The 24,102-nt window shown below is 52.4% G+C and overlaps 1 protein-coding gene across 7 annotated transcripts in view; it reads left to right on the top strand.

Annotated features, from left to right (window-relative positions):
* Positions 1-21,206, top strand: part of PLEKHA6 (pleckstrin homology domain containing A6) — a 147,244-nt gene extending 126,038 nt beyond the window's left edge. For 2 of the 7 annotated variants that reach the window (XM_066361994.1, XM_066361998.1), the window contains exons 14-29: positions 134-214; positions 1,148-1,216; positions 2,477-2,557; positions 2,849-2,998; positions 3,822-3,917; positions 5,441-5,552; positions 6,123-6,259; positions 7,301-7,450; positions 8,733-8,862; positions 9,056-9,162; positions 9,987-10,163; positions 11,187-11,354; positions 11,431-11,564; positions 12,085-12,230; positions 16,619-16,742; positions 17,326-21,206. In XM_066361994.1, the coding sequence (XP_066218091.1) occupies positions 134-214; positions 1,148-1,216; positions 2,477-2,557; positions 2,849-2,998; positions 3,822-3,917; positions 5,441-5,552; positions 6,123-6,259; positions 7,301-7,450; positions 8,733-8,862; positions 9,056-9,162; positions 9,987-10,163; positions 11,187-11,354; positions 11,431-11,564; positions 12,085-12,230; positions 16,619-16,734 (1,854 nt within the window). In that variant the 3' untranslated portion in view covers positions 16,735-16,742; positions 17,326-21,206. The remainder of the gene's footprint in view (positions 1-133; positions 215-1,147; positions 1,217-2,476; positions 2,558-2,848; positions 2,999-3,821; positions 3,918-5,440; positions 5,553-6,122; positions 6,260-7,300; positions 7,451-8,732; positions 8,863-9,055; positions 9,163-9,986; positions 10,164-11,186; positions 11,355-11,430; positions 11,565-12,084; positions 12,231-16,618; positions 16,743-17,325) is intronic. The other 5 variants (XM_066361993.1, XM_066361995.1, XM_066361996.1 and 2 more) reach the window with 5 other exon arrangements.
* Positions 21,207-24,102: the final 2,896 nt, after the last annotated feature.

A 24,102-nucleotide genomic window follows, 5' to 3' on the forward strand; every position in this document is an offset into this window, starting at 1 on the left:
GTAAGGCCAAGGAGAGGGTACTGGATTCCCCAGCTGCTCTTTTCTGTTTCCTGGAAAGCAAGTGCAGGAGGGTTGGGGAAGATATCTCTCCGTGAGTCTGAGTTTGAACCGTCCGTTCCTTCCTCTGCTGCAGATGAGTGAGAGCGAGACTCTCATCAGTATGGTGAACCGCATGGTGGAGAGCTCTTCCCCCAGGGCCCAGCTCTTCATGCAAGTAAGACCTCTGCCTGGCAGCATGGTCCCCATCAACACCATCTCAGCTGCTTGTGCATGGTCGAATCAACCCATCTGGGAGGGGGCTTGCTCTGCGCAACCCACTCATCTGCCAGACCTCGTCTCCCAGGCTCAGCCTGGTCTCTCCCTCCTTTAATTCCACTGTGTTTCCTCCATTCTTCACATTCATGGATAAACCCAAGGCCCATTTCCCAAACCATCAAAATAGCCAGCACCAACATCTCATGCCTGCCAGGGTTCACAAATCTGCCTTTTAATGATGTCCAGGACTTCTATTTTATATTTGGCATTTTCTCCGCAGACATTATTGGGGCTGGGGGAATGGGGGAGTGAAATGACACCATCCAATGCCAAAGGTGTGAAGAGTGTTGTGTTTACTAGATGCGTCATCAAGGGCAGGGGCCATGTACTGCACCTGGAGACATTTCTGAATTTGTACTAATCCTTGTTTGGTCAAGAGCCTTGTGACTGGTATTCAATCGGCCTTGTCAATACTTCTCAAATATTTCCAATGCTCATTCCATTCTCCCATGTCTTGTCCTTAAAAAACAGCTGCAGGTTAACTGTTGTTCTCATGGTTGTTACCAACAAGCTGTCTGGAAGCTATACACCCTGAAGTCCCTCTCAGCAGCAGAACCTGGAGCTTTAGGAAGGAGGAGTTACTCAGCATGAGCTGAACAAGTACCTCTAGCTCTAGAGAGTCAGCCTAAGACAACTGGGATGGAGCCTAGACCAGCCCATCACAGGCTTCCCAGCTGGGGCACAGAGAATTAGCTTGCTCAGGGTCCCAGATGGAAGCCACCAGAGGCAATGTACCACAGTCTTTGGCAAAAATGGAGCCAGGGTTGTCCCTTTCCTGCCTCCACACGCCCTTCTGAACCCTGCCGCAGTAACCGGCCTCGTGTTCCTGCAGGTCCCTCCGTACCCAGAAGTGTTCCGGGACAGCCTGCACACCTACAAGTTAAATGAGCAAGATACAGATGTAAGAGCAGCTCTCCTGCTCCCTCTGTCCACCCCAGCCCCTCCCGCTGTCGTCCTCATCCTGGCGCGCCCCCACAGGCTCCTCCATCCATCTCTCTCCTTCTCACAGCTCTTCCTGCATTTGATTCATGTCCTCTCTCACTGCAGAGACCACATTCTGCCTGTCCCTCCTCATCCCTCCTCTTTTCTCATCCTTCCCACCGACCCCTGCCTCCCACGCTGGTGTTTCCCCACTGAGCTCCAGGTCCCTTGCCTCCAGCAGTGGGATCTGCCTATTGCAGGAACACAGACTTTGTTAAGAGGTCAGTGGTAGACCCTAGGTAACTGGAAAGAAGAACATGGCCATGACCCGCCCTCAGGGAGCTTCAGGATAGTGGCAGTAGGTGGCAGCGTGTGATTCAGACGCTGAATGGCCCGATAAGTTCTGCGGGAGAGCGGGGCAGTGAGACCAGGTGGGCTGGTGCATCAGGGACAAAACAGGTAGCGTGTGTGCTGGCCTTGAACTAAAAGGCTCAGAGGACAAGGTCTGGTTCAGTGGGAAGGAACCACAGGGTATGTGAGGAGCAGTGTGAATGAAGGTGTGCATATAGGAACGCACAAGTCTTTCCAGACGTTTGACCTGCCCAGCCTCTTCCCTGTCACCACTGGCCTCGCCTGGGTAGCAGATCTGCCCAGCAGGCCAGGGAGAGGGTACAGAGACAAGGACCAGACCTCTGAGGGACCCCAGCATCAGCCATCCTAAGAGCCTGGAGGGAGGAGGGGAGAACAGGTTGTGTGCGACTGTGGAACCAGTTTACATTGTTCAGTGGTTTTCTGAGACTGTTGTTCGAACACCCTACCTACCCTTTGAGTCTGTACCTACCTAGGAGGCCTGGAAGGCCAAGCCACACTGTCTCCCAGCCCTCGTGAATTGGAAGCCCTAGGAATGCAGAAACTTAGTATTTGGCTTTCAGCCCTCCCTTCTCTCAAGCTGACTCACTTCCTCGGAGAACACGCTTGATCTTAGCCACGAGGCTGAGAGGGGATACTCAGAGGATAAATGCGCCTCCCAGTGGGTACTTGGGGAGTCTCCCAAAACAAAGACCATCTTCCTGTTCCCAGGAGTGTCCAAAGTCAAGGTGAAAGGCCAGGGTCTCTCAGTAGGAAAGAGGAGGCGGTATCTAGAGGCCGGGCCTTGCCAACCCAAGTCTCAGGTCCCCATCCAACCATGTCCTTCACCCCTTCTCTCTCCCTTCCTGTCCCCACTTTCTCGGGACCCCAGAAGTTGCTGGGCAAATTGTGTGAGCAGAACAAGGTGGTGAGGGAGCAGGACCGGCTGGTGCAGCAGCTCCGAGCTGAGAAGGTGAGAGCGAAGGGGTGTCCTCGAGTGGGGGTCGGTGGGGGGCTGGCGTGGGGAAGGTGTGGGCTGCCACCTCCGTCCTGACTCGATGGACAGAGCTTCCGCTTCCCTGTACTTCTGTCCTGCCTTAACCAGACCCGCTGAAGCTCCCCTGGGGAGCACTCACTAGGCGGTGTGAAGACAACCTCCACTAACTTGCCGGGTTGCACCTATAGAGTTCAGGCCTATGCTGCCCACAGTCCCAAAGAGAACAATCTCAGGGCTGTTCGTAGCTGCCCTCCCTGCCTTCCTCAGGAGAGCCTGGAAAGTGCCTTGATGGGGACACACCAGGAACTGGAGATGTTTGGAAGCCAGCCTGCCTACCCAGAGAAGCTGCTGCACAAGAAGGAGTCGCTGCAGAACCAGCTCATCAACATCCGGGTGGAGCTGTCTCAGGCAACGACGGTAACCCGAGTGCGGGGTCTGCGCCCACCGCCAGAGCCTCCCTCCCAGGCAGTGCTCCCCTGGTCCCGGTTCTCCTCCGAGGGCCAGAGCAGGCCACTCCTCCAGGAGGAACATAAACAAAGACTTTAACACTGTCTTGTCAAGAGACAGCCAGCCAGTTAGCCAGCCTGCTCCTTCCACAGTCTCCACAGACACTGGTGAATTTGCCACCAACTGTACCTACCCCAGGATTTGTTGAGGATAGCGTGACCTTGGGGCTACTTCCTTCCTTGACTGCTCTAGTACCTTTGCTGCCCACCTCTGTCTTCTCACCTGAAGACCCGGGGCACCAGCAGCAAGCGATGCTGCTGTCCTGGTCATTTCCTGGGCACAGGGTAAACCCTCCAGCACTGACGGCTTGGGTAATAGCTCTAGTGGCAGCAGCAAAAGCTGCAAGGAAACATGGCCCAGAAAGGAGGGCCAATCTCCAGACAGCAAACACCTTCCCTGCACCTCTTTTCCTTCCGTCCTCTGCTTGCAGTTGCCCAGTTTGGGAGAGCAGGAGGTGAGGGGAGTAATGTCCCCCTCTGGCCTATCCACATATCTGGAGAGGATGCCATTTTTTCTTTGTTTCAGTTTGCAGCAGGGTGGGCTGTGGCATCTCTTGTAAGGCTGGTGTTGGCTGTCATTAGAATGTCTCAGCCCTGTGCTCTTTCCTCCTGGTCCTCTGTGCCCTCCTCCCAGACCTGCCAGACATCAGACACCCTGGCCCAGGCCCAGGGGCAGGATAAGCAGGAATACTAGGCTTGGCGGCTGCTTTCTTAGTAAACCCTGTCCCCCGCAGGCCTTGACGAACAGCACCATGGAGTATGAGAACCTCGAGTCGGAGGTCTCTGCCCTGCACGATGACCTCTGGGAGCAGCTCAACTTGGACATGCAGGTGAAGAGGGCCCTGGCCAGTTGGGGTTGGCATGTGCTTTGGGTCTTCCCTTTTCCTTTTGGCCATAAGAGACTAGAGTGGCTTCCTTTCTTGCATTAGAGATTTTAGACTTAAGACAAGGAGTTGGTTCTAAGACAAAAGACAAGGTTCAGGGCCACTTAAAGCAGACTCTAAATTTCAGGGTGAAGATAATATAGGATTCTTCTTTAGTTCCATCAAGTCACAGGGGATGGAGTCAAGTAGAAACATAGGAGTGTAAGTTAGACATCGGGTGTTTTATGACTGGAAGAATTTAACAGGCATATGAATATTCATACAAGATAAATATACATCTCTCTCATGACATCAGAAGAGTGGGCTGTATGGCAGTGATACTCTCGGACATTTTAAGATGCGAAGCTTTCCTTTCTGGGACTGGTTAGAAACACTCTATCTGGAGGCAGCAGGCTAGACACGTTGACCTTGGGACACCTTGCTCTTTGCCATGGTATTCTCTAGCTACAGGGCAAGCCCTGTTTCTCTGATGTAATTAAAACCCTGGTTTCCCCAAGTTTCCTCCTGTTTCCCTGCTGGTAACAAAACTTAGCGCCCAACCTTGCCACCGGGTGAGTACGGTCAGGTGAAGGCCGTCCTGGTCTCTGGACCCAGGTGTCACTGTGGTCTGTGGGCGGATTTTAGGAGGTAGGGTAGTGTCGTGATCAAGAGCGCCAGCGCTTGGGACAAACAGACCCAGATTCAGACGGTGGTCACACAGCTTACTAACAGATGGCCACGCCTGAGTCCCTTTGTCCCTGAAGTGCAGACAGCTGCCGCCCTTGCCTTAGAGAGTTGTGCAGCCAAAATGGGTTAGTGTCTGCAAAGCACGTAGCGCAGTGCCTGGTGTGGGGCTGCTAAACAGTGGTGGCTGTGATTTCCAAAGAGCGGGTGCTGTCACTGGATGTGAGTCCTGAGGACGTGGGCACCTGTTAGGTGTGGGTTTTACAAAAGATCTGGTTGGATATGAAGAAACCAGCAAACTGGAAGCTCTCTCCCCTGGAAAGTAGGCTACCATGAAATGTCCACCTGAAGGGGCCTTCACTCCAAGACCACCCTGGTCTTCCCTGAGGGGCTCTGAGGGGCAAATTCTCGCTGTCTTTTGGTTCTGAGTCTTCAGGTTTACCTAACAGGGCTCTCTACTGTGATGACCGAGTCCTCTCCTCTGACAATTCAGAACTCAGTTTTCTAGAGGCAGAGGCAGAGCCTGACCGTGAGAAAGATGAATGTGCAAGGGTGTGTGTGTGTGTGTGCTGGGTGTGTGTGCGCACTGGAGGGGTATGTATATGTATGTGTGTGATGGAGGTTGTGTGTGTGTGTGTGTGTGTGTGTGCGCGCGCTGGAGGGCTATGTATATGTATGTGTGTTGGAGGTTGTGTGTGTGTGTGCTGCCCAGGTGTGTGTGTGTTTACACGTGCTCTGCTGCTAGTTTAAAGGATGCGACGCTCCTCAGCAGCCCCTTCCTTTGACCTGCCGTGTGCCTGTTTCAGAACGAGGTGCTGAACCGGCAAATACAGAAGGAGATCTGGAGGATCCAGGACGTGATGGAGGGGCTCAGGAAGAACAACCCCTCCCGGGGCACAGACACGGCCAAGCACAGAGGTGGGCGCCGCCTCCGCCAGCCTTCGGGCTTCTGGCTCCACCCGAAACACTCCAGCGGGCAGGCCTCCATCCCACACTGGCCAGCGCACACTTCCGGCCCTCACACTGTGCTCAGAACCAGCCAGGGCCTTCTCAAGGCTCCCAGATCTCCCCCTGGGCCCTGGGATGGTGGGTGGGACTCCCTTATCTGCAACCCCCCTATCCTGAAATAGACCAGATTTACCACTCAGAGATGCTATTGACCCTGATACCCTAGAAAAGGTCAAAGAGCACCTGGGCATCCCCGGCCCCTTGGTAGTCTGAGACCTCTACCTTAGTGTCTTCCTTCAGCCTTGGGACCCTGGGCAACAGTGTCCTTCCACCTTTGTCCCCTGTGTAGCACACCTCCCCAGCCTCTGACCCAGCCCGTACATGAATTCCCTTTGGCAGCCCGGATGGTCCTGCGACACTAACTCCTCCCTCCGTGTCCTTGGATCCACCTCTCCCTAGTCCACCTAGGGAGTCTGTCCGTATTCCAGGCCACACCCCTGCCCCCTTCCTCATCTTTCTCCTCTCGTTTTCCCCAAGTAGGACTTGGCACCTCGGCCACCTACAGCTCCAACAGCCCTGCCAGCCCTCTCAGCTCTGCCAGCCTCACTAGCCCCCTGAGCCCGTTTTCCCTGGTGTCTGGCTCCCAGGGGTCCCCCACCAAGTCTGGGTCCAATGAGGTAAGCTGACAAGATGGAGTAGACGGTAGCTGGGGGAGGGAGGCCAGGTCCTCATTTGCCTGAAAGTACACCAATTCCATGCCCCAGGGGCTCCGGTCCTAGTCTTTGGCGTTCTGTCCAAGGTAGTCGTTCTCACATCTCGTGTGTGAACTGCCCTCCAGACTGCTCCGTGACTCGCTTTTCCCCTGCCACCTCTAGCTTCCTTCAGGGAAGCCTCTTCCAGAGCACCAGGCTTGGCAGCAAAGATACCAAACACTTTTTTAGGATTTAAATCCAGGGTTGTTCCGAAGGGTGAGAGGGTTGAGAGCTGGCGTAGGGATCAGTTTCCTGGTCAGTCAGTCAGCAAGCATTTGCTGAGACTCTCCTGTGGGAGAGGTATGGTAGGGGGCCCTCTCAGAAAGACACCCATGCATGCCCAAGGCCTCCATTCAGGGAGCCCAGTGTCCGGTGGGGACCGAGACTGATATACAGTCAACAACCAGCCTCAGGAACATGGCACCGTGTGTCTTAATACTGAGCCATGTGGTTTAGACCATAAATGCTCTGATGCTCCAAAGAGAGGATGGAACTAGAACTGGGCCCTGAAGCGTTGGGACAGGTAGCAAAACAAGCCATTGTGGGCAGGGGAGATGCTGGAAGTGCAGGTACAGGGGTGAGGAGGGCTCCAGTGTGATGGTGAGGCAATGGGGAGAGAGCTTCAGAGACGAACTAGGGAGTGATGGGAAGGGGTGGGCAGGGGATTTGCTGGAAGCTCAGGTACAGGGGTGGGGAGGGCTCCAGTGTGATGGTGAGGCAATGAGGAGAGAGTTTCGGAGACGAACTAGGGAGTGATGGGAAGGGGTGCGCAGGGGAGGAGAGCCTGGAGGGTCAGGCAGAGTCAGCTCTGCAGCCGGAGCTCTCCATCCAGGCCACAGGTAGGAGTCTGGGGTCCAGGGCCCCCAGGTCCCAGTGACGCCGTCTGCCTCTGCTAACGCTCTTCTCTCCTACTCTCACAGTGGCTGCTCTTGCTCCTCCTAATGCTCTGGCTTCTCTCTGCCTTAGGAGCCCGGCCCACCGCGGCCCCCCCTCCCCAAAGCCTACGTCCCCCTGGAGTCTCCTCCCACCGTGCCTCCACTCCCTAGCGAGAGCCACTTCTGGCCATACCCCAACTCCCCTTCCTGGCACTGCAGTGGCGAGACAGCCAGGGGTCAGGTACCCACACCCTTGGGTCCTGGAGGGCAGGGGTGGAGGGGATGGGACAAAAGGCCAGACAAAGGGGCAAGGCTGGACACTGAGTCATTTCCCTATTCCAGTATTAATTTTCCCACACCTGAACTTCTGATGGCCTCTGTCTGGTCAGACTCTGGAATAAGGAAAGGGATAGTTGAGACATTCACACAGGGCTTCTTTCCTGTGTTTGCTTTCTGTGGACAATGGGGAAACGAGTCACTGCCCTACCCTGTTCCCAGGCTCCTGGGTGGCCCCTGGCCCTGGGTGGTGGAATGACCCACTCCCTACCAGCATGACCATATGATGGGAATTGAGGGACTCCCGACACGTACTGGTGCCATTCCAACTTCCTGCTCTTGTCCAACCCAGACCCTAATCTTCCCATGCTCTCTCTGCCTCTGCCTTGCCTGTGTCCTCTCTGAGTCCAACAGCCCCTGGGATGTAAAGGTACAGGCCCCTTTCTCCCCTGTTCTGGCCCCTTCTCTTGCCTGGATCCCTAGTGAAGATCCAGGACAGGTGTGCAATTAGGCTTGGAAGAGGTTGCACGGTGAGTAGACAGAGTCCTGTGCCTAAAACTGGGAAACTCATATTCTCATCTCAGCTACTGGGATGTGCATAAGCCGGAGGGTCTGCCCAGCGAGGTGGGCAGAGCAGGTAACAACACCTCTGCTTTCCAGATGAGGGGAGGTGGTAGGACTTACTCATGCTCGCTAGCTGGGCTAGAGTGGAGGTTTCTGACCTCTGGCTAGGCTTCCTTCTCTGTGTTCCTCACCGAGACTTAGATACTCCACTGCACAATGGGAGGAGATGGTGCAGACGATGGCTGAAGTCCCTCCTAGTCTCACAGTTCTGTGAGCCACAAGCTAAATGCCCCTCTCCTGCCCCCAGAATCCTGGTACCAAAGCTCACCTGCTTCTTTTGCTCACGTCTTGGGTGGGATCCTGACAGAATCCTCAGAGACCCTTGGCCTTGTCGCCCCTTCCTCTCTGGTTCACAGAAAATCCATGCTTCTTGGTGCTTTGCCAGGGGGACTGGTCAGGTTGAGGGGACTCCTGGAGGTTTGTGCTCTCATTCCCTGAGAGTACCTTGCACTGGCCAGCCTAATGCCTCCTTGCCTACTTCATAATTGGCACACATAGAGTACCCCTGTCCCATGTTTTCAAGGGTTTGCATTCCAGCCATTGCTAAACAAAGAAAGAGCACTAGGAGCCTGATTCCTGACAGTCACTCTAGCATTAAACATCTTCTCATCTTTTCTTCCCAGCCCAAGGCAAGCTATGAGCTAAGCAAGAAAGAGCCCCACCAGACATCACCCCTGGACACCTCTAGAGACATCAGCCTTGTGTCTACCAGGCAAGAGGTGGAGGCCGAGAAGCAGACAGCTCTCAACAAAGGTACTTCCTGCCCCACCTTCCCCTGGAAGTAAGGCTGAGGGTCAGAGGGGGCCCAGAGAAGTGCTCACTCATTCCCAAAGGTACTACTTACCTTCCTGGGCCTTTCACCTCCATGGTGGGTGAGACTGAGGCTCTGAGGACCAGCCTCCTGTCTGTCTCCATGAGGCCCACTGGCTCCTCTGGCTCCCTGCAGTTGGCATTGTGCCCCCACGGACAAAGTCACCTACTGATGAAGAGGTGACCCCATCAAGGGTGGTGAGGAGGAATGCTAACGGGCTCACCAATGGACTCTCTGCCCGGGTAAGTACACGCACAAGTTCTCTGGGAGCCCAGGTGGGCCCAGGGCCCTCTGTGCGTCCACCCGTCTGCCACTACTGTTTAAGGATACCAAGGCGGGAGGAGGAAGGGGGCAGCAGCCCTGCCAGGGGTCTTCTTCAGGGAGACGTGTCAAAGGACAAGGAATATGAGCACAACAAAGATAAAAGTGTTTTACAAAATTATTATGCTGTGCCAGGGATGAAATCCACATGCAGCAAGCGCCAGTGGTCGGAGACCAAGTGTGCTGGCTAAGCAGTATTAGCATCTTGGGGCGGCTAGGAAATGCACAAAATCCCACATACCTGGTAGCTTGAAACAGCAGAAGTGTATTATCTCACAGTTGTGGAGGCCGATGTCTGCAGCCAAGGTGTGGGCAGGGTTGGCTCCTTCTGGGGCTGTGAGGGAGCGCCCACTCCACGCCTCTCTCCTGGTGTGTGGTCACTGCTGGCAGTCCTTGGCATTCTGTGGCCTGGAGACACATCGCTCCAGTTTCTACCTTCACCTTCACATCACCTATTCCATGTGTCTTCTTGTCGCCCATAAGGACAACATTACTGGTTTTAGGGTCCACCCTGATTCAGGATGATCCCATCTTGAGATTCTTAATTATACCTGCAAAGACCTGTTTCCAAATAAGATCACAATCACAGGTACAAAGGGTCAGGACTTGGACGTATCTTATGGGGACCACTCTTCAATATACTGTAGGCAAGCTTCCCAGAGAAGGAAGATTTTAAGGGATCAGGGCAAACGGAAAAGCTGGGTGGAGGATGCGGTGTCTGTCTGAGTGCCGCCTCCCGCTGCAGCAGGAGCGCCCCAAGAGTGCTGTGTTCCCGGGCGAGGGCAAGGTCAAAATGAGCGTGGAGGAGCAGATCGACCGCATGCGGCGGCACCAGAGCGGCTCCATGAAGGAGAAGAGGAGGAGCCTGCAGCTTCCAGCCAGTCCGGCCCCAGACCCCAGCCCCCGCCCAGCCTACAAAGTAGTAAGTCCTCCCAGGTACCCACAGGGGTGGCCTGACCTCTGTCAACACTGCCCACTCCGCCCACTCCTGGGTGTGGCCAGCCCGGGCTCGAGTGGTTGGGGGTAGACTGAGGCTTAGGGGGCACGGCAGGGGAGGACCCCGGCTGGGCATCTGGGAGGACTGAGGGGGCTCCTCCCCACTAGGCAGAAGAGAGCCTGTAACGAGTGTTTCCTTTATTGTTTTGAAAGAAAAATAACTCACAAAAAGGAATTACTTCACTGTTTTCGTTGAAACAAATAATACGGCATTCAGTTAACAGAGAATAGGATGAAATTCACCACCCAGAAGTAGCCATTACTGATCAAGTGATGAGATCATCACTTGCCAGTACATCGCTAGAGCACTTTCTATGTGCTTAGTCAGCACGGGGCTGAATCTACCGAAGATCATCGTCGTGCTCAGCACTGCGTGGCACAGTGCAACTCACAAACCCCTGTCACGTCATCTTTAGTCCTTCCGAGAAGGCTGAGTTAGGAATGATCGGTATTGTCGTGATAGAAAAACAAAGGCACAAGAAATGAAGGGAGTCCTGAGCCACACAGCCGTCAAGAGTGCAGAGCTGGGAGGAGCCCAAGGCGTCTGCCTACTTTTTCTTCCTACTAAAGATATGAAATATGAAAAATTTATGACTTATAAGTCCTGCCCTCAAACAGTTTACATTCTAGCCAGTCGATTGGAGCTTCTATAATATGAAATGATTGGAGATGAATGTAAGATACACTAAATCAACTGCCCAAAATCTATGTCACAGGAGGTGAACAAAGGGCACAGCGGGACAGGGCGGGACAGTATTGATCAGAGATACTGAAAACATTTTACCTCCAGCCCTTGCAGGTGGGAAGGCTTTGGACAAGCAGTTGGGAAGCATAGCTCTGCAGTGGGGTGGCAGCCAGATGGGGCATGCTGGATAGGGACAGTGAGGCCACAGCAGGGTTAGGACTCCGTGGAGGCACGGGTAGCAGTAGAGGTGCCCACGTCCCCTAGGTGCGTCGTCACCGCAGCATCCACGAAGTGGACATTTCCAACCTGGAGGCAGCCCTGCGGGCAGAGGAGCCTGGTGGGCAGGCCTACGAGACGCCGAGGGAGGAAATTGCCCGGCTTCGCAAAATGGAGCTGGAGCCCCAACACTATGATGTGGACATCAATAAGGAGGTGAGCGGAGTCTAGGGGGCCGACAGGGGTAGAAGCCCTAGGAGGGATGGAGGTGATGACCTTGGTCCCCCCACAGCTCTCCACTCCAGACAAAGTCCTTATCCCTGAGCGGTACATTGACCTGGAGCCTGATATGCCCCTGAGCCCTGAGGAGTTGAAGGAGAAGCAGAAGAAGGTGGAGAGGATCAAGACACTCATTGCCAAGTCCAGGTAACAGGTCTGGGTGAACCTCCATTTCTTCTGCCCACCTGGCACCTAGGACACCTGGGGCACTAGTGCCACTGACTCCAGCACTCTGAACCATGTTGTTGGGGACCCTGAGCCTCTCCAGAGTGGAGCAGCTGGAGGCAGTGGCTCAGGGTGGCAAACTGGGCCCAGCCCTGTGGCCGGAGCCAGGAGGCTGCCATTGGGTGCCCAAAGGACTGCTGAGCTCATGCACCTGTTCTCATCAGGGCAAACTGATGGCCTGCCCTCTGGTGCCTTTTCTCTCCTTCAAGGCAGCCCTACATGTTCACTTGAAGCTTCTAATTCATTTTAAAACATTGTGGGTAGGGGTCCCAACATGTGCTTTGCCAGGTCCCACTCACCCCTGTGGACAGCGTTGTTGAGGACCAGAGCCTGCACATGCCCTTGGCCCCCCGCCCCGCCTACCTCAGTCCACAGGTTTCCCCCACAAGCCAATTCGACCATCCTGTCCCCCCACCATGTCTGTGTGTCTGTGCCTCTTTAGTATGCAGAACGTGGTGCCTGTCGGCGAGGGGGACCTTGTGGACGTGCCCCAGGACTCAGAGAGCCAGCTGCAGGAGCAGGAGAAGCGGATTGAAATCTCCTGTGCCCTGGCGACCGAGGCCTCCCGCAGGGGCCGCATGCTGTCTGGTGAGAGGGGCTGGGCCTCGCTCCGCCAGGGAGAACTGCTGACCACGTGCAGGGGAGGAGGCATGGCGCAGTGAGGGGTGAGGGATAGAGAGGAGTAGGGCAAGGGAAAGGTCCCTCAAGGGCAAGATGAGCATTTGTTGAGCAGCCGGTACTGTGCCAGGCTCAGGGTGCACAGGGGCCAGTTGCTGATGTGCAGGAGCTCAGAGCCTTGATGAGCCTCCTTGCCCCTGTAGAGAAGAATGGCCAAGGCCCTGCAGGGAGGGCCATGCAGGAGGCCATTCTACATGGACAGGTTGGGAAGTGCACACAGCAAGAGGGGATAATTGGCTTGATTGGGAAAGAGAAAAGTGTTTACCAGCTGGAGGGTGAGGGCCAGGTATCCGAGGCTATCCTCTCGCTTCCTGTTCTTGCTGCATTCAGAGAAGAAGAATAAGAGAAGATGGTGCAGGTAACCAAGGAGCCGAGAGTGATACAATCACCACTCTGGCTTCTGACCCCAACCCACTTTTCTGCTAAGAAAAGGTGTGTCTGATGAACTCACCTCACACTGCAAAGGTGCAAAGGGCAGCAGGTCCCAAGTAGATACCAGGAGGTTAAAGTCAACAGGATTATAACCTCTGCTCAGCCTGAAACATCGCCCGGAATAGATGAGGGTGTAATTGTCAAGAAAGAAATGAATGAAGACATGAAGAATTAAAGAAATTCTGTATAAATGGGAGCATGCAAGGTAGAAGAAAAGCAGTGGTTAAGTTGGGAAGACTGGGAGACAGAATATTTCCTCCCCCTCAGACAAGGTGATGAGGATAGAGAGGGAGAGGGAGAGTAAAGGCTGTGGAGACCAGTGAAGAGGGATGCCCTGGAAAGATGCCAGGTTTGATGACTTTGGTCAAGGAAGCAGAGACGGGGTGCTGGCCACAGGGACAGCAGCCTGGGTGAGAGGCAGCACACAGGTGAGGACTGTGGCCAGGAGCTCAGTGGAGGGGATGGCGTTTCCTGTTGGCGATTAAGAGGGTTTGAGTTCTGGCTCTCTGAGGCTCCAGTTTCTCACCTGTAAAATTCAAATCAGAATACCTGTGTGCTGGTGTGAGGAACCGACACAATGTGTGCTGAGCACCCAGGCACTCGGTAAGTGCTCGACACTGCCAGCCAGCCGTTTTAGTGCTGATGTTGGCTGTGGTGGAGGTACTAGTTGAAAACAATAGCTGAAGTAGAAATAGGAACCATTTGTGGGTTTTTTTCTAGCTGTTTTAGATATGGATGTTTTCTGAAACCAGAGGGTTTTAGGCTACAAGAAGGGGCTTTAAGTAAGCCTTAAGGAAGAGGCTACTGGCACTGAAGAGTATAATTAACATTAGATGGGTGGCGAGGGAAAGCCCCTAGGGATATTTCAGAGAGGCTATCAGGGGCTGGAGTGGCTGGCAAGAGAAGGGTGGGCTTCAGCGAACCCCATCCTATAACCAAAAGGCAGCAGAAACAGTCTGGTGGTGAGGAAGCCTCTGTCAAACCTCCCTGAAGTTTAGCTGTAAAATGAACTTGAACTCTCCAAAGATCAAATTCCACATGCTCTGGGCAAGAGGAAACTTCCTGTCCCCAGGGTTAGAGCCTGCAACACTGTTTTCAGTACTTTCCCTGCACCTGCTGCAGCCCTGGCTCTCTCTGCTGCAGCTCCAGCCAAAGGCTCCACAAAAACAGCACCTCGCTGGCCCGTCAGAGTGCCCTCCATGCACTCGGCCTACCTTTCAGGGCTGTACACTGAAAGCAAATGGCCACCTGGCTTCTGCCAAATCCCCAACTATTTAAAAAATGGCTGTGGCAGGGCCAGAACTCAGACTTAGCCCACTGTCCCCACCACCCATGGTCTCTGGCCCAGATTCCCAAGCTGCAGATCTGCCAGACACAGTGAGGACTGTTCCTGGACACACAAAGTGCGGCCTGTATGTCCATGCTGGGGACCTGTGTGCGCGGGGGTGCTGGGCAGAGCTGGTGAGGACAGTACAGCAGACACAGGTGGTAGAGTCAGTGCCTGAATGTGGGTGTGGGGCATGGGTGGTGTGTTCAGTGATGGCTGTTGCTGCATTTGGTTGTAACATACGGTGTGTGCAGACTCAAGTACGTAGTATATGGGAAGATGTGGCAGTTTTCAGTTTGTATACATGGCAAGAGATCATGTGCAGTGTCTGTATCGGTAATGTTTATAGATTACATGTATTTGTGTGTATTCAAGTGTGTGGTGTGTGAGAGAGGGAATATTTGAGTACAACTATAAAAGAATGTATGTATGTTTGTCTGTGTGCGCGAAATGCCAACAGGTTGTGTGGAGACCCGTTATTTTTGAGTACAGGTGGTATTTGGTAAGCTGTTGGAGTGTAGTACATGCGTGTATGGGGACACAGTGCAAGGGTGGAGGCAGCACTTATGAATGCACATGTTCATGTGTGATTGGTTTTGTTTACAGTATGGGGATGATATAAACATGTATATGTTGTGCACAGTATGTCTACATTGCAATGTTTGTGAACATCTAATGTGCGTGCAGTCTGGGGGAGAGCACAGTCTCATGAATGTGAGTACACGTGACTGTGTGTGCAGATGTGCTGTAGTACTTGTGAACACAATTATAACATCACCTCCGCCCAGTGCATACCTGCTGAGTATATGAATTTTAATTATTTCAACGGATGTATTTCTAACATACATTTAGTATTTCTCTGCCTTCTTAAAAAGATTATATTTAACATAATTAATCTTTCTTGCTCTTGCTCCTTTGGTATCATTATAGATATCCTTATTTTGCTGACCTCTGTCAAAGGGATGCCCTTAGGGGCTATAATGGGTTCAGGTCTATTTGTTGCTATGTTCAAGGGGCCCAAACTGTTACATTTTTAAAGTTATTATGTCTACCCTTTACAAAGATTTTCTCTCTTCAGTTGTGCCTTCTTATGAATGTCAGTGGGCCTCTCAATTCCTTTTCTAATTCTTGTTTTTACTCTCCCATGGGCTAGAAACCCAGACAGTCAACACCTATTAGAATTATGTATGAATAAGGGTAACTGGACTCCAAGCAGCACTTCTGAGTAAATTATAAGAGCTTTATTGCTTATACATTATAACTTCTCTTTGGCTTCCTTGAAGAAGTCCTTGCCTAGCTTTTTGGTTTTTGCCTGTTCTAGAAGCTGAGGTTGCCAGGTAACTAACCACCATGATACAGACATGCTCAGGAATGTGTGTTTCAAAAGCATTTGTGAATGTATTTGAAGTTCTATATGCCGGGCCATGTGGGAGTGTGCATGTGTGCACACTTGCGCACGCACACACACGTATCTGACTTGTGGCAATAAGTAAAGACACAGTGTTGCTGGATCCCAGGCACGGTCTGCATTGTGTGTGGGCCGATGGCTCCTTGCTCGTGAGAGAGCTCCGTGTCTTTGGTACATATGTGGGTGTGTGCATATATGTGACGGGCAGGGCCCTGGCCCCTTCTCTTACACAGAAGGCAGGGAAGGTGATGAGGTCCAAGGCAGGGTGGGGGGCAAGGGAGCAGAAAGTTTAATGGCAGGATCTCCCTTTTGGAGTAAACATGTGTGACCCTGGCTGAGGTCTGGTTCTTCTCTGAGCCCAAGTGAGGACATTTTCTCTGCCCCACGCCTGCCTCGCAGCTGGGCCCAGACTGCATAGAGCTGGTCCCTAACAATATGACACTGTCTCATTGTTCTCAACGTGGAATAATAATGATAATAGAGTAAAATCTCATTAATTCAAGGTCACCACTTGAAGGCTTGTACTGATTTGTTGAGGGGCGGATGGAAGTGTGCCCTCACTGGATTGGAGCTGCAGGCCTGAGTGACAGCGGGCACACATTCTGAGCCCTCGAGTCCATCTAAGATAACAGAACTTGCTTCCAGCCTCTCAGAAGCCTCTGTTGAATGGAGTTGATTAACATGATCACTTCATTTCAATCCATTCATAAAGGGGAGCCTGATAATTTGGATTAGTGTGATTTTACTGTACTATTAATCATTATCATAGTGATATCACTGTAGATAAGTGCCATCCCCCATTCTGTCTGCCCAATGGTGGAGAGGTATGCAAGCCTCCCCATTGTCCAGATGGAGGGGAGCTTAGGCCCAGAGAGGCCAGGCCTCGCCCACAGCCACAGTCACGCTGGTTCTCGGCAGAGCCTGGATCGGCCAGGTCTCCGTGAAGTCCCGTGCTGCCCTCCATGGCACCCGGCACAGGCCAGCGCTGCCTCAGCTTGAGCCGGTGCCGGGTCAGCTTTGCTCTTCGCTTGCCTCCTGCCCTGCTCCCTGCCCACCTGGAGCAGGGTCCAGCCTGCTCACTCCCCCGCCCCGCCGACCCCGATTCACTTCCCTGTTCATTTCTGTTTCCAGTGCAATGTGCCACCCCAAGCCCTCCCACCTCCCCTGCTTCCCCGACTTCACCAGCCAACCCCCTGTCGTCTGAATCCCCACGGGGCACCGACAGCAGCCATACCATGCAGGTCTGAGCTCTGATGTAAGCACTTTTCTACTGTATTTCATCCACCCCAGGGAGTGGGACCCCTGCCCTCACCCCCATCGAGCCATCTGCACACCTCATTCCGGCATTGCTTCTCCCCTCAGCCCCGGTGTCCATGCTGCTCCTGCCCCCCATCCCTCTGCTTGTGCCCAGTGTCCCCATGTAGTGCTGGACTAGGGCCGCTGGCACGCTGCTGCTTGGACCCTGTAATGCCTACGGGCTTTGCTGCTCCGGAAGAAGACAAGAAACAGAGCTGAGGCCTCCCTTGTCCACTGCTGGGAGGGCACTTCCCTGACACCCCTCCCGAGTGGCTCCTGGCGGCCAATAAGCCTCCCATCTGTAGGGATAAACAACAGCCCTGCTTCAGAAGCACTCAGAAGCTGTTTCTCCCATATCTTATCTCTCCCAGATCTTAGTGTAACTTAAAATAACATCAGAATCAATAGCCAAAGGCAAGTGGAGAAGCACATTGACTACTTCTTCTCCCTCAGGGGTGGGGAAGGGGGCGGGTTTCTCCCAGGCAAGCTGTCTGTGGTCTGCTCTGTGTGGCACTCTCTCACCCGGTTTCTCTCTTCTTCAGCACAAGCCCTGGCTGAGGCCAACGCTGTGAAGCTCCACAGAGCCACCTTCTGAAGCCCTCTGCCTGCCGAGCCCCGCCCGCCCTGGCCCTAGCCTGGGGCTCCCATGGAAAACTGCAGGGGCCAGGCTGGGGGCAGGGGTGCTGCCCAGGGGAGCGAGAGGAACCTCCGGTACTTCAGTGTCCACACGCCCACCAGCCAGGCCCTGGAGCCCTCACCACTCAGATAGAGGTCCTCAGCCAGGGCCTGAAATGGTGGGGTGGGGAGCATCGTGTCTGATGCCCAAGTCACAGGGAACCTAGGCCTGACTCTGGTTCTCCGGGGTTGTGATGGCCCTACTGGAACATTCCTGGATGGAGAAGACACCCTGGTGGGGAAGGTGCTCTGGGCTACCTTAGGTTAGGACTAGAATTGAAGAAAAGATGGATACTGCTTCTTCTGGCTCTTCTTGACACGAAGGACCTCAGCTGCTATCATCCTCTTTCCCCATCAAGCCCACCCTACTGTCCCAGCTGTACCCGGGGCTTTGACACATCTCTGCTGTGGGTGCTCCTTTGTGGTCCAGTGGAGACTAGCCACGCTGCTTGAGCCAAAGACCAGGTGACGAGAGATGGGGAGTGGCTGCTTGGCTCCCAGAGGCGAGGGTGCGGGCTGTGATAGAGCAGCAGGTCTGTGCAGTGTCTGCGGGAGGTTGAGAAGGGAGAGAGGGGGAGGCCCTAGGAAAGGAGGGAAGAAAGCAGCAGGACTCACTCGCAAGTAGGAGGACAGAGACATGGAAAGGGGGATGGGAATGTTTTCCTGACGTGAGCTTAGCTTGGTGCCAAGTACAGCTCCAGACCGTTAGCTCAGCGCTTCCCACCTCGTCTCCAGGCTCAACGGGCCTGCCAACCCAATGACCCCGAGGCCTCACCAGCAAGCTCATGGTGGCCTTCAGCTGAAGTGCTTGGCATGGGCATATGGTAGGGAGCGAGGGGGTGGATAGGACAGTCTGGGGCACAGATGGCCCTTTGTAGGTCTGGATCTGGTGTCTGCCTTCCCTACTGGGCTCAGGGACAGAGAGGAGGACCTGTCTTATGCAGGATGTGGTCAGCCTTGGGGCCTTTCCTAACCATTTCCTTGTCCCCTTACCCTTTAGAATGTGTGGTGGGGAAGCTTAGAGTGTGCCCAGGAAGAGGAAATGCTACCTTAACCTGGGAAGCCAGATTCTAGGACCCTGCCCCAATTTCAGGCATCCCAGATGAGGACCAGTTGGTTGTACAAAGGATTCCCTTCTAGGTTGGCTCTTTCAGGATCCACCTACCCAAGGAGGCCAGTGGGGGAGAGACAGAAGCAAGCTTATTCTTGCTCCACCCACTTTGAGATAAATGTAGCCAGAGAGGAAGGAGGAGGGAGATGCAGCTGAGAAGCCTTGGCCCCTAGGCCTTCTCTTTGTCAGAGCTGCTGTCCTGAGACTCCAGCCTGACCTCCATTGGCCCCAAGAACAACGACTTTATCTTCCATCAATCCTCCAACTCCTTCATGGCTGGGACAGTTACTGGTTCAGAAGCAAGTAAAGATGACAGTTCATTCAACAAATATTTATTGAGTATCTTTTATGTACCAGGCACTGTTCTAGGTGCTTAGGGTAGTCTTCTGCTTCTGAGGGATTGCAGACTGGGGGAATTCCACTTGTCTTCACTTCTGTCCAGTTTTGGGCTACACTTCCCATCTTTAGCACAGCTCGAGCACTCCACACTGTCCTGGGCTGTCTCTTCCAGACTGGCGGGTGGGGTTGGCACCTAGGTAACCCTCTTCCTCTTTCCTCTACACCTTTCTCCATTCACAAGACACAGATGTTTTTTTCAGGGCCTTCCATCCCTTCCCCTTCCTTTGTCTGTCTATCCATTTTTTAAAGTGATATTTTAAGAAATACATGTAAAATACCAAGGATTAATGTCTGCACATCTTGTCACATCTTTCTTACCTCTTATTTCATAAAGCTGGCCCTTTATGTTGCTTTACATGCCTTAATATATGTTTTATGAAGATTATACATATTATAGATGTATATGTAATATATATTTGTTTGAATGTCTGGTCCTTTCCTAGAGCTCCTGCCCAGGCCCACGTTCTTTTTTGTTACTTTCCATACCATTCCTAGCATATTGCAGCTGTAACCCATGCCTTTTGATCCAAAGAAGGGAAGAGAAAGACTTATTTTAAGACATATCTATTTAATGCTTTTATTATAAAAGCAGATCTGTTTTCAAATGTGCAATGTCTGAATGGAATTGGCGAGCCATGTGAGGTCACAAGTGGCTGCCTCTAGGTCCGACCCTTCGCCCTTCCCTCTCCCCTGCAGCTCCCTTCCTCCCATTCCCCCGTCTGCAGAGGGCTGGCCCCCAGACTCACCTGGAGAGCATCTTACCGGGGCAGGACATTCTCTTAGAAGTCCTGCTCTAAGGATTTGATTACACTGTCAATTCTGGATGACCCTCGAGGGTTATCGGATATGAATCCTATGGAAGAAAATGTTTACAGCGTGTGCACAAAAGTACACCCATGCAGGCACCTCCCCTCGGATGTACTCCTGGACCACCTCCCTCCATCACCGTGCTGGAAAGGGCAGACGGTTTTTATGGCAGCTTGTACCAGGCAGTGCCATGGATGTCTGTCTGTTCCTTGATGGACCCAGGATATGGTACAAAGGCCAAAGGGAATGGTTTGGGATGCCTGGTCCTTCAGCGCAGAGGTGTTCAAGTTCCTTGGACTTCTCACACTCTTTTTTTTACTTGACCTATCTCTGGGTCACTTCTATGGCATATGTTTCCCTCTGTGACCTTTCCTCTGGGGACTGTTGTTAAGGGCCTGGAACCTTGGTCTGGCATCCAGACTGCAAAGTCAGCTTCTGGGCTGAGGAGGGTTCCACGGACAATGTAGCATCTCAGCCTTGCCCACAAACCCTAGGACTTCTCTCCAGCCGGCTGCCCCTGGGGTGCCAAACCAAGCCAGCTAAGCCTTCCAAACCGCTTATCGACTGTCAAAGTGTGCAAGGGGCTCTTGCTTTGTATGGATTTGGACAGGATGGAGGCCTTTTGTCCAGAGGTGGAATCCAGGGGGCTGAATCCTAGCTCCTGGCTAGCACTGCAAACCTGACCTCCCAACTTTGACACTTATTGGCCCCTGTCCCCAGCCTAGAGCATCTTGCTATGAATGAATGGGGCCCGGGTGGAGGCCCAGGGCTGAGAATCCATCAGGCTACTAATCTAGAGCCTTCCCAAATAGCACATTTACCTCCCTGATCAATAACCAGAGGCTGCAATCAAATATTGCTACTGTCACTTTAAAGGTTTTCTGAGGTTGCAAGCTGTGCTCATTTGCTCTCTGCCTTGGTGAAAGGCATGTTCTTAGGGCAGGGCTGACTATAGTAAGAGGAAACCAATTCCTTTCCCCTTTAGGCACCCCCTACCTGGAAGCTCTTAAAACTAAGAAAAAATATAAAATATACATATATATATATATATACATACATACATATATCTATTTATGCACATATTGGGGCCAATCTGATTTGCTAGTATTAGACAATACACCATACAAGGAAATGTATGATCTCAGTGTCTTGATTTAGTTTAAAAGTGACCTTAGAAGAGTTAAGGTTAGATAAACAGAGGGCATCTCCGTCAGGAGACGGAACAGCTATAGCAGCCCCTTAGCAACTTTCTAGCCAACAAGCCCACTCTCCTGGGGAGAGGGGCATCCTGACTAATAGGCTAGTGTTTGGGTCCCCTCTCAACGGCATCCTTTTTAGATATACGTACTGGAGAACCCTCCTGAGCTCTGCATTTGTATATTGCAACTTTGTATAAACCCAATACAGGAAATAAAATGGTTTGTACAAATGGTGTGTCTCTTGCACTGTGTCCATGTCTGCCTGTGGCTGGCCTCGGGGTTCATGGCAATTTATGGGGGTTCTGGGGCCAGGCCTTCTCTAAGAGCAGAGGCAGGTTCAGAGCCTCAGTCCCCCCCACCCCTCACAACCCTCTGCCTCAGGCTGCACATCTCCGCCTCCCTCCCAGGCTGCAGTCCCAGAGTTCTCGGAAGTGCCACCTCCCCATGAACCCGAGATGATGATGTACAGCCAACATCATGGTCATCTTTTTGGCTCAGGTGATCCCAGATCAAAGTTTGTCCCAGGGTCCTGTATGCTGGGAGCATCAGATGCTCCAGGCCCTGGAACCTGCCCCTTGGTTTGGTCTTTGAGACTGAGGGTAGGACTGTAGGAGAAAAACAATGCTCAGCCTTTCTCGATTACTATACAATGCCCTGTATTTCTGCTTTAGTGTACAGGAAGGCGTATGATTGAGGGGGTTGTCAGAAAGGCCACCCAAATTCTTCCAGCCTCAATGCCTTTGGTTTATTTCTTTTGGCAAGATTCGGTGGTTATCGGTTATTGACACTCAGTGTGAAAGACTGAACGAAAGCTTCTCAGTTTGAACTCTTTCTGTGAACAATAAGGGCCAAGAAGCCCTATAAATTCTATGAGGTAGAGAGTAGAGAGAGACCATGAACCCATAGTAGTGGCAGGCCTCAGATGGGTTTATGCAGGGTGTCTGGGGAGAGATGGACGTGTGAATGGTTCAAGAAGGAGAAGAAAAGTGAGGAAGAAGGCTTGGAAAGGCAAGTTTCCTCTAATTCCTGATTTGTCTTGGTCTGGTTCTAAAGGCTGATTTTGATCCTGGACTCATCTCTAAAGGGCTACTGGAGTAGATAAAAATAAAGTGACTCTTTTTGGATTTTGTAACATCCTGGGGAGACTATAAATCCTGATGTCCTTTGTGAATCACGGAGAGTTGGGACCAGATGCAGGCTCAAGACAGGTCTTTTGGGTTGGGGAGGTGTACTGGAGAACTTGTCAGTTCCCGAGTCTGCATCTGTATCTATAGCCCCCTGTAGGCCAGAGCCCACAGCTTGGAGAAGAGGTGGCATGTGAGAGCACAGAGAACCACTGGGCGTCACTGTACCCACGAACAAGGCAGGCTCCTCTCCACGAATGATACCCACCGGTCCTTGTCCACTCCTCCTCGGGGCCTAGTGCAGCCCTCAGATGGACAGGCTGGGGCTGTAAAAGGGGGCGGCACTCAGGAAATGCAAATAAAACCGCAACTAGCAGAACGCCGTTTTAGGAGTGTTGTTCTGTATCCGTGGTGATTTATTTATTCTTAAAGAGGGGCATGTTGCCTGACCAGTGATGGCGCAGTGGATAAAGTGTCGACCTGGAACGCTGAGGTTGCCAGTTCGAAACCTAGGGCTTGCCTAGTCAAGGCACATATAGGAGTTGATGCTTCCTGCTCCACCCCTCTCCTCTCTCTCTCCTCTCTCAAACGAATAAATATAATCTTTAAAAAAAAAAAAAAAAAAGAGGGGCATGTCAATGTCAGGAAGGCAGCCAGACATTGCCGTTGCCAGGGAACTGGGGCTGGGGCTGCCCTGTACCCCTCATCTCTGAGCAGTGAAGGACCGGCCCCCATGTGGCTGAGACTGACCTGGCGAGAGAAGGTGATGTCCTGCTTGACTCCTGGCTCAGCTCCTTGCTCACTCCACAAGTTTGCACAAGTCACAAAAATCCATGAGTCTGTTTCCTCATCTGTGATATGGGAATATTAATACCACATTATAGAGCTCTCAAGAAATTCAAATGATAAAAGAAAATCACTTGGGAAATTTGAATTCACTTACAAATGTGAGTAGGTGGTAGTGATGCTGTGTGGGCCCAGGGCCATCTCCAGGGCATGGTGAGAGAAGAGGGAGAATGTCTGCCAAGGTCTCCCCCTTCCCTGAAAGCTGTCACCTGGGCTCTTGCCGCTCAGCCCTCTGGGGCGCCCTTTCACTGTCCACTTCTACTCTGCCAGCCCAGACAAAGGGTACTCCCCCAGGCTTTCCCCACGGTGGCCAGGTCAGGGGCTGCCACAGGCTGAGGACCAGCCCAGCCTTCCGGGGCTACAGCCTCCACCCGGGGGGTACCCACATGAAAAGGCTCCTCTCCAGAAGGGTGAGCAGTTGACCTATCTGGGCCTAGCTCCAGTCCCCAGTGCTGCCATCTGAGAATCAGGACAGGAGGGCCCAGTTTCCAGAGAGTTTAATTCTGAGCTCACAGGTGGGTTTCACGACCAGCTGGGATGGGGCAGAGGTATTCCAAGTTGCTATTTTGCACACTTGTGGGAGCTGTTTAGGACCACAATTTAATAAAATGAGAGCAGAAGTCTTTCATGTAACAGCCTTTAATAGTATACAAATAATAGTAACATGAATACCAATAGTAATTATTATAACGATACAAGAAGACTAATAACAATGGCTCATGAAGTGTTTACTGTGTGCCAGGTACCTGGCTCTCTGCCCGTGAATTGACCCACTAATCCTCATTATAGCTCTATGTGAAAGGTACTATTATTAGCCAAGAAACCATGGCACAGGAAGGATAAGAAAAATGTCTAAGGTCTCATAGGCCTAGGATAAAGCCCAGGGTGCTCTGACTTTAGAGCCTAAGCTCTTAACTTAGTGGTCTCAATGGGGAACTTTGGAAATTTGTGGGGGAGCTCAAACTGTCTTAGGGTTAAGGGGGAAAAAGTGTTACTGGTACTCAGTAAACTGCAAGGCACAGGACTGATTTTCACAATAATTATTGGTCCTGTATCCTGCACAACTTTACACTATGCAAGTGGGCTATGCCCACTACCAGAATGTCATGTAATTCATAATAGTACTAAAAAGTCTTTATAAGCTTCTAAGTTTTTTTT

Source organism: Saccopteryx leptura, chromosome 2 (genome assembly GCF_036850995.1).
Source record: "Saccopteryx leptura isolate mSacLep1 chromosome 2, mSacLep1_pri_phased_curated, whole genome shotgun sequence".
In the NCBI taxonomy this organism is placed as follows: domain Eukaryota; kingdom Metazoa; phylum Chordata; class Mammalia; order Chiroptera; family Emballonuridae; genus Saccopteryx; species Saccopteryx leptura.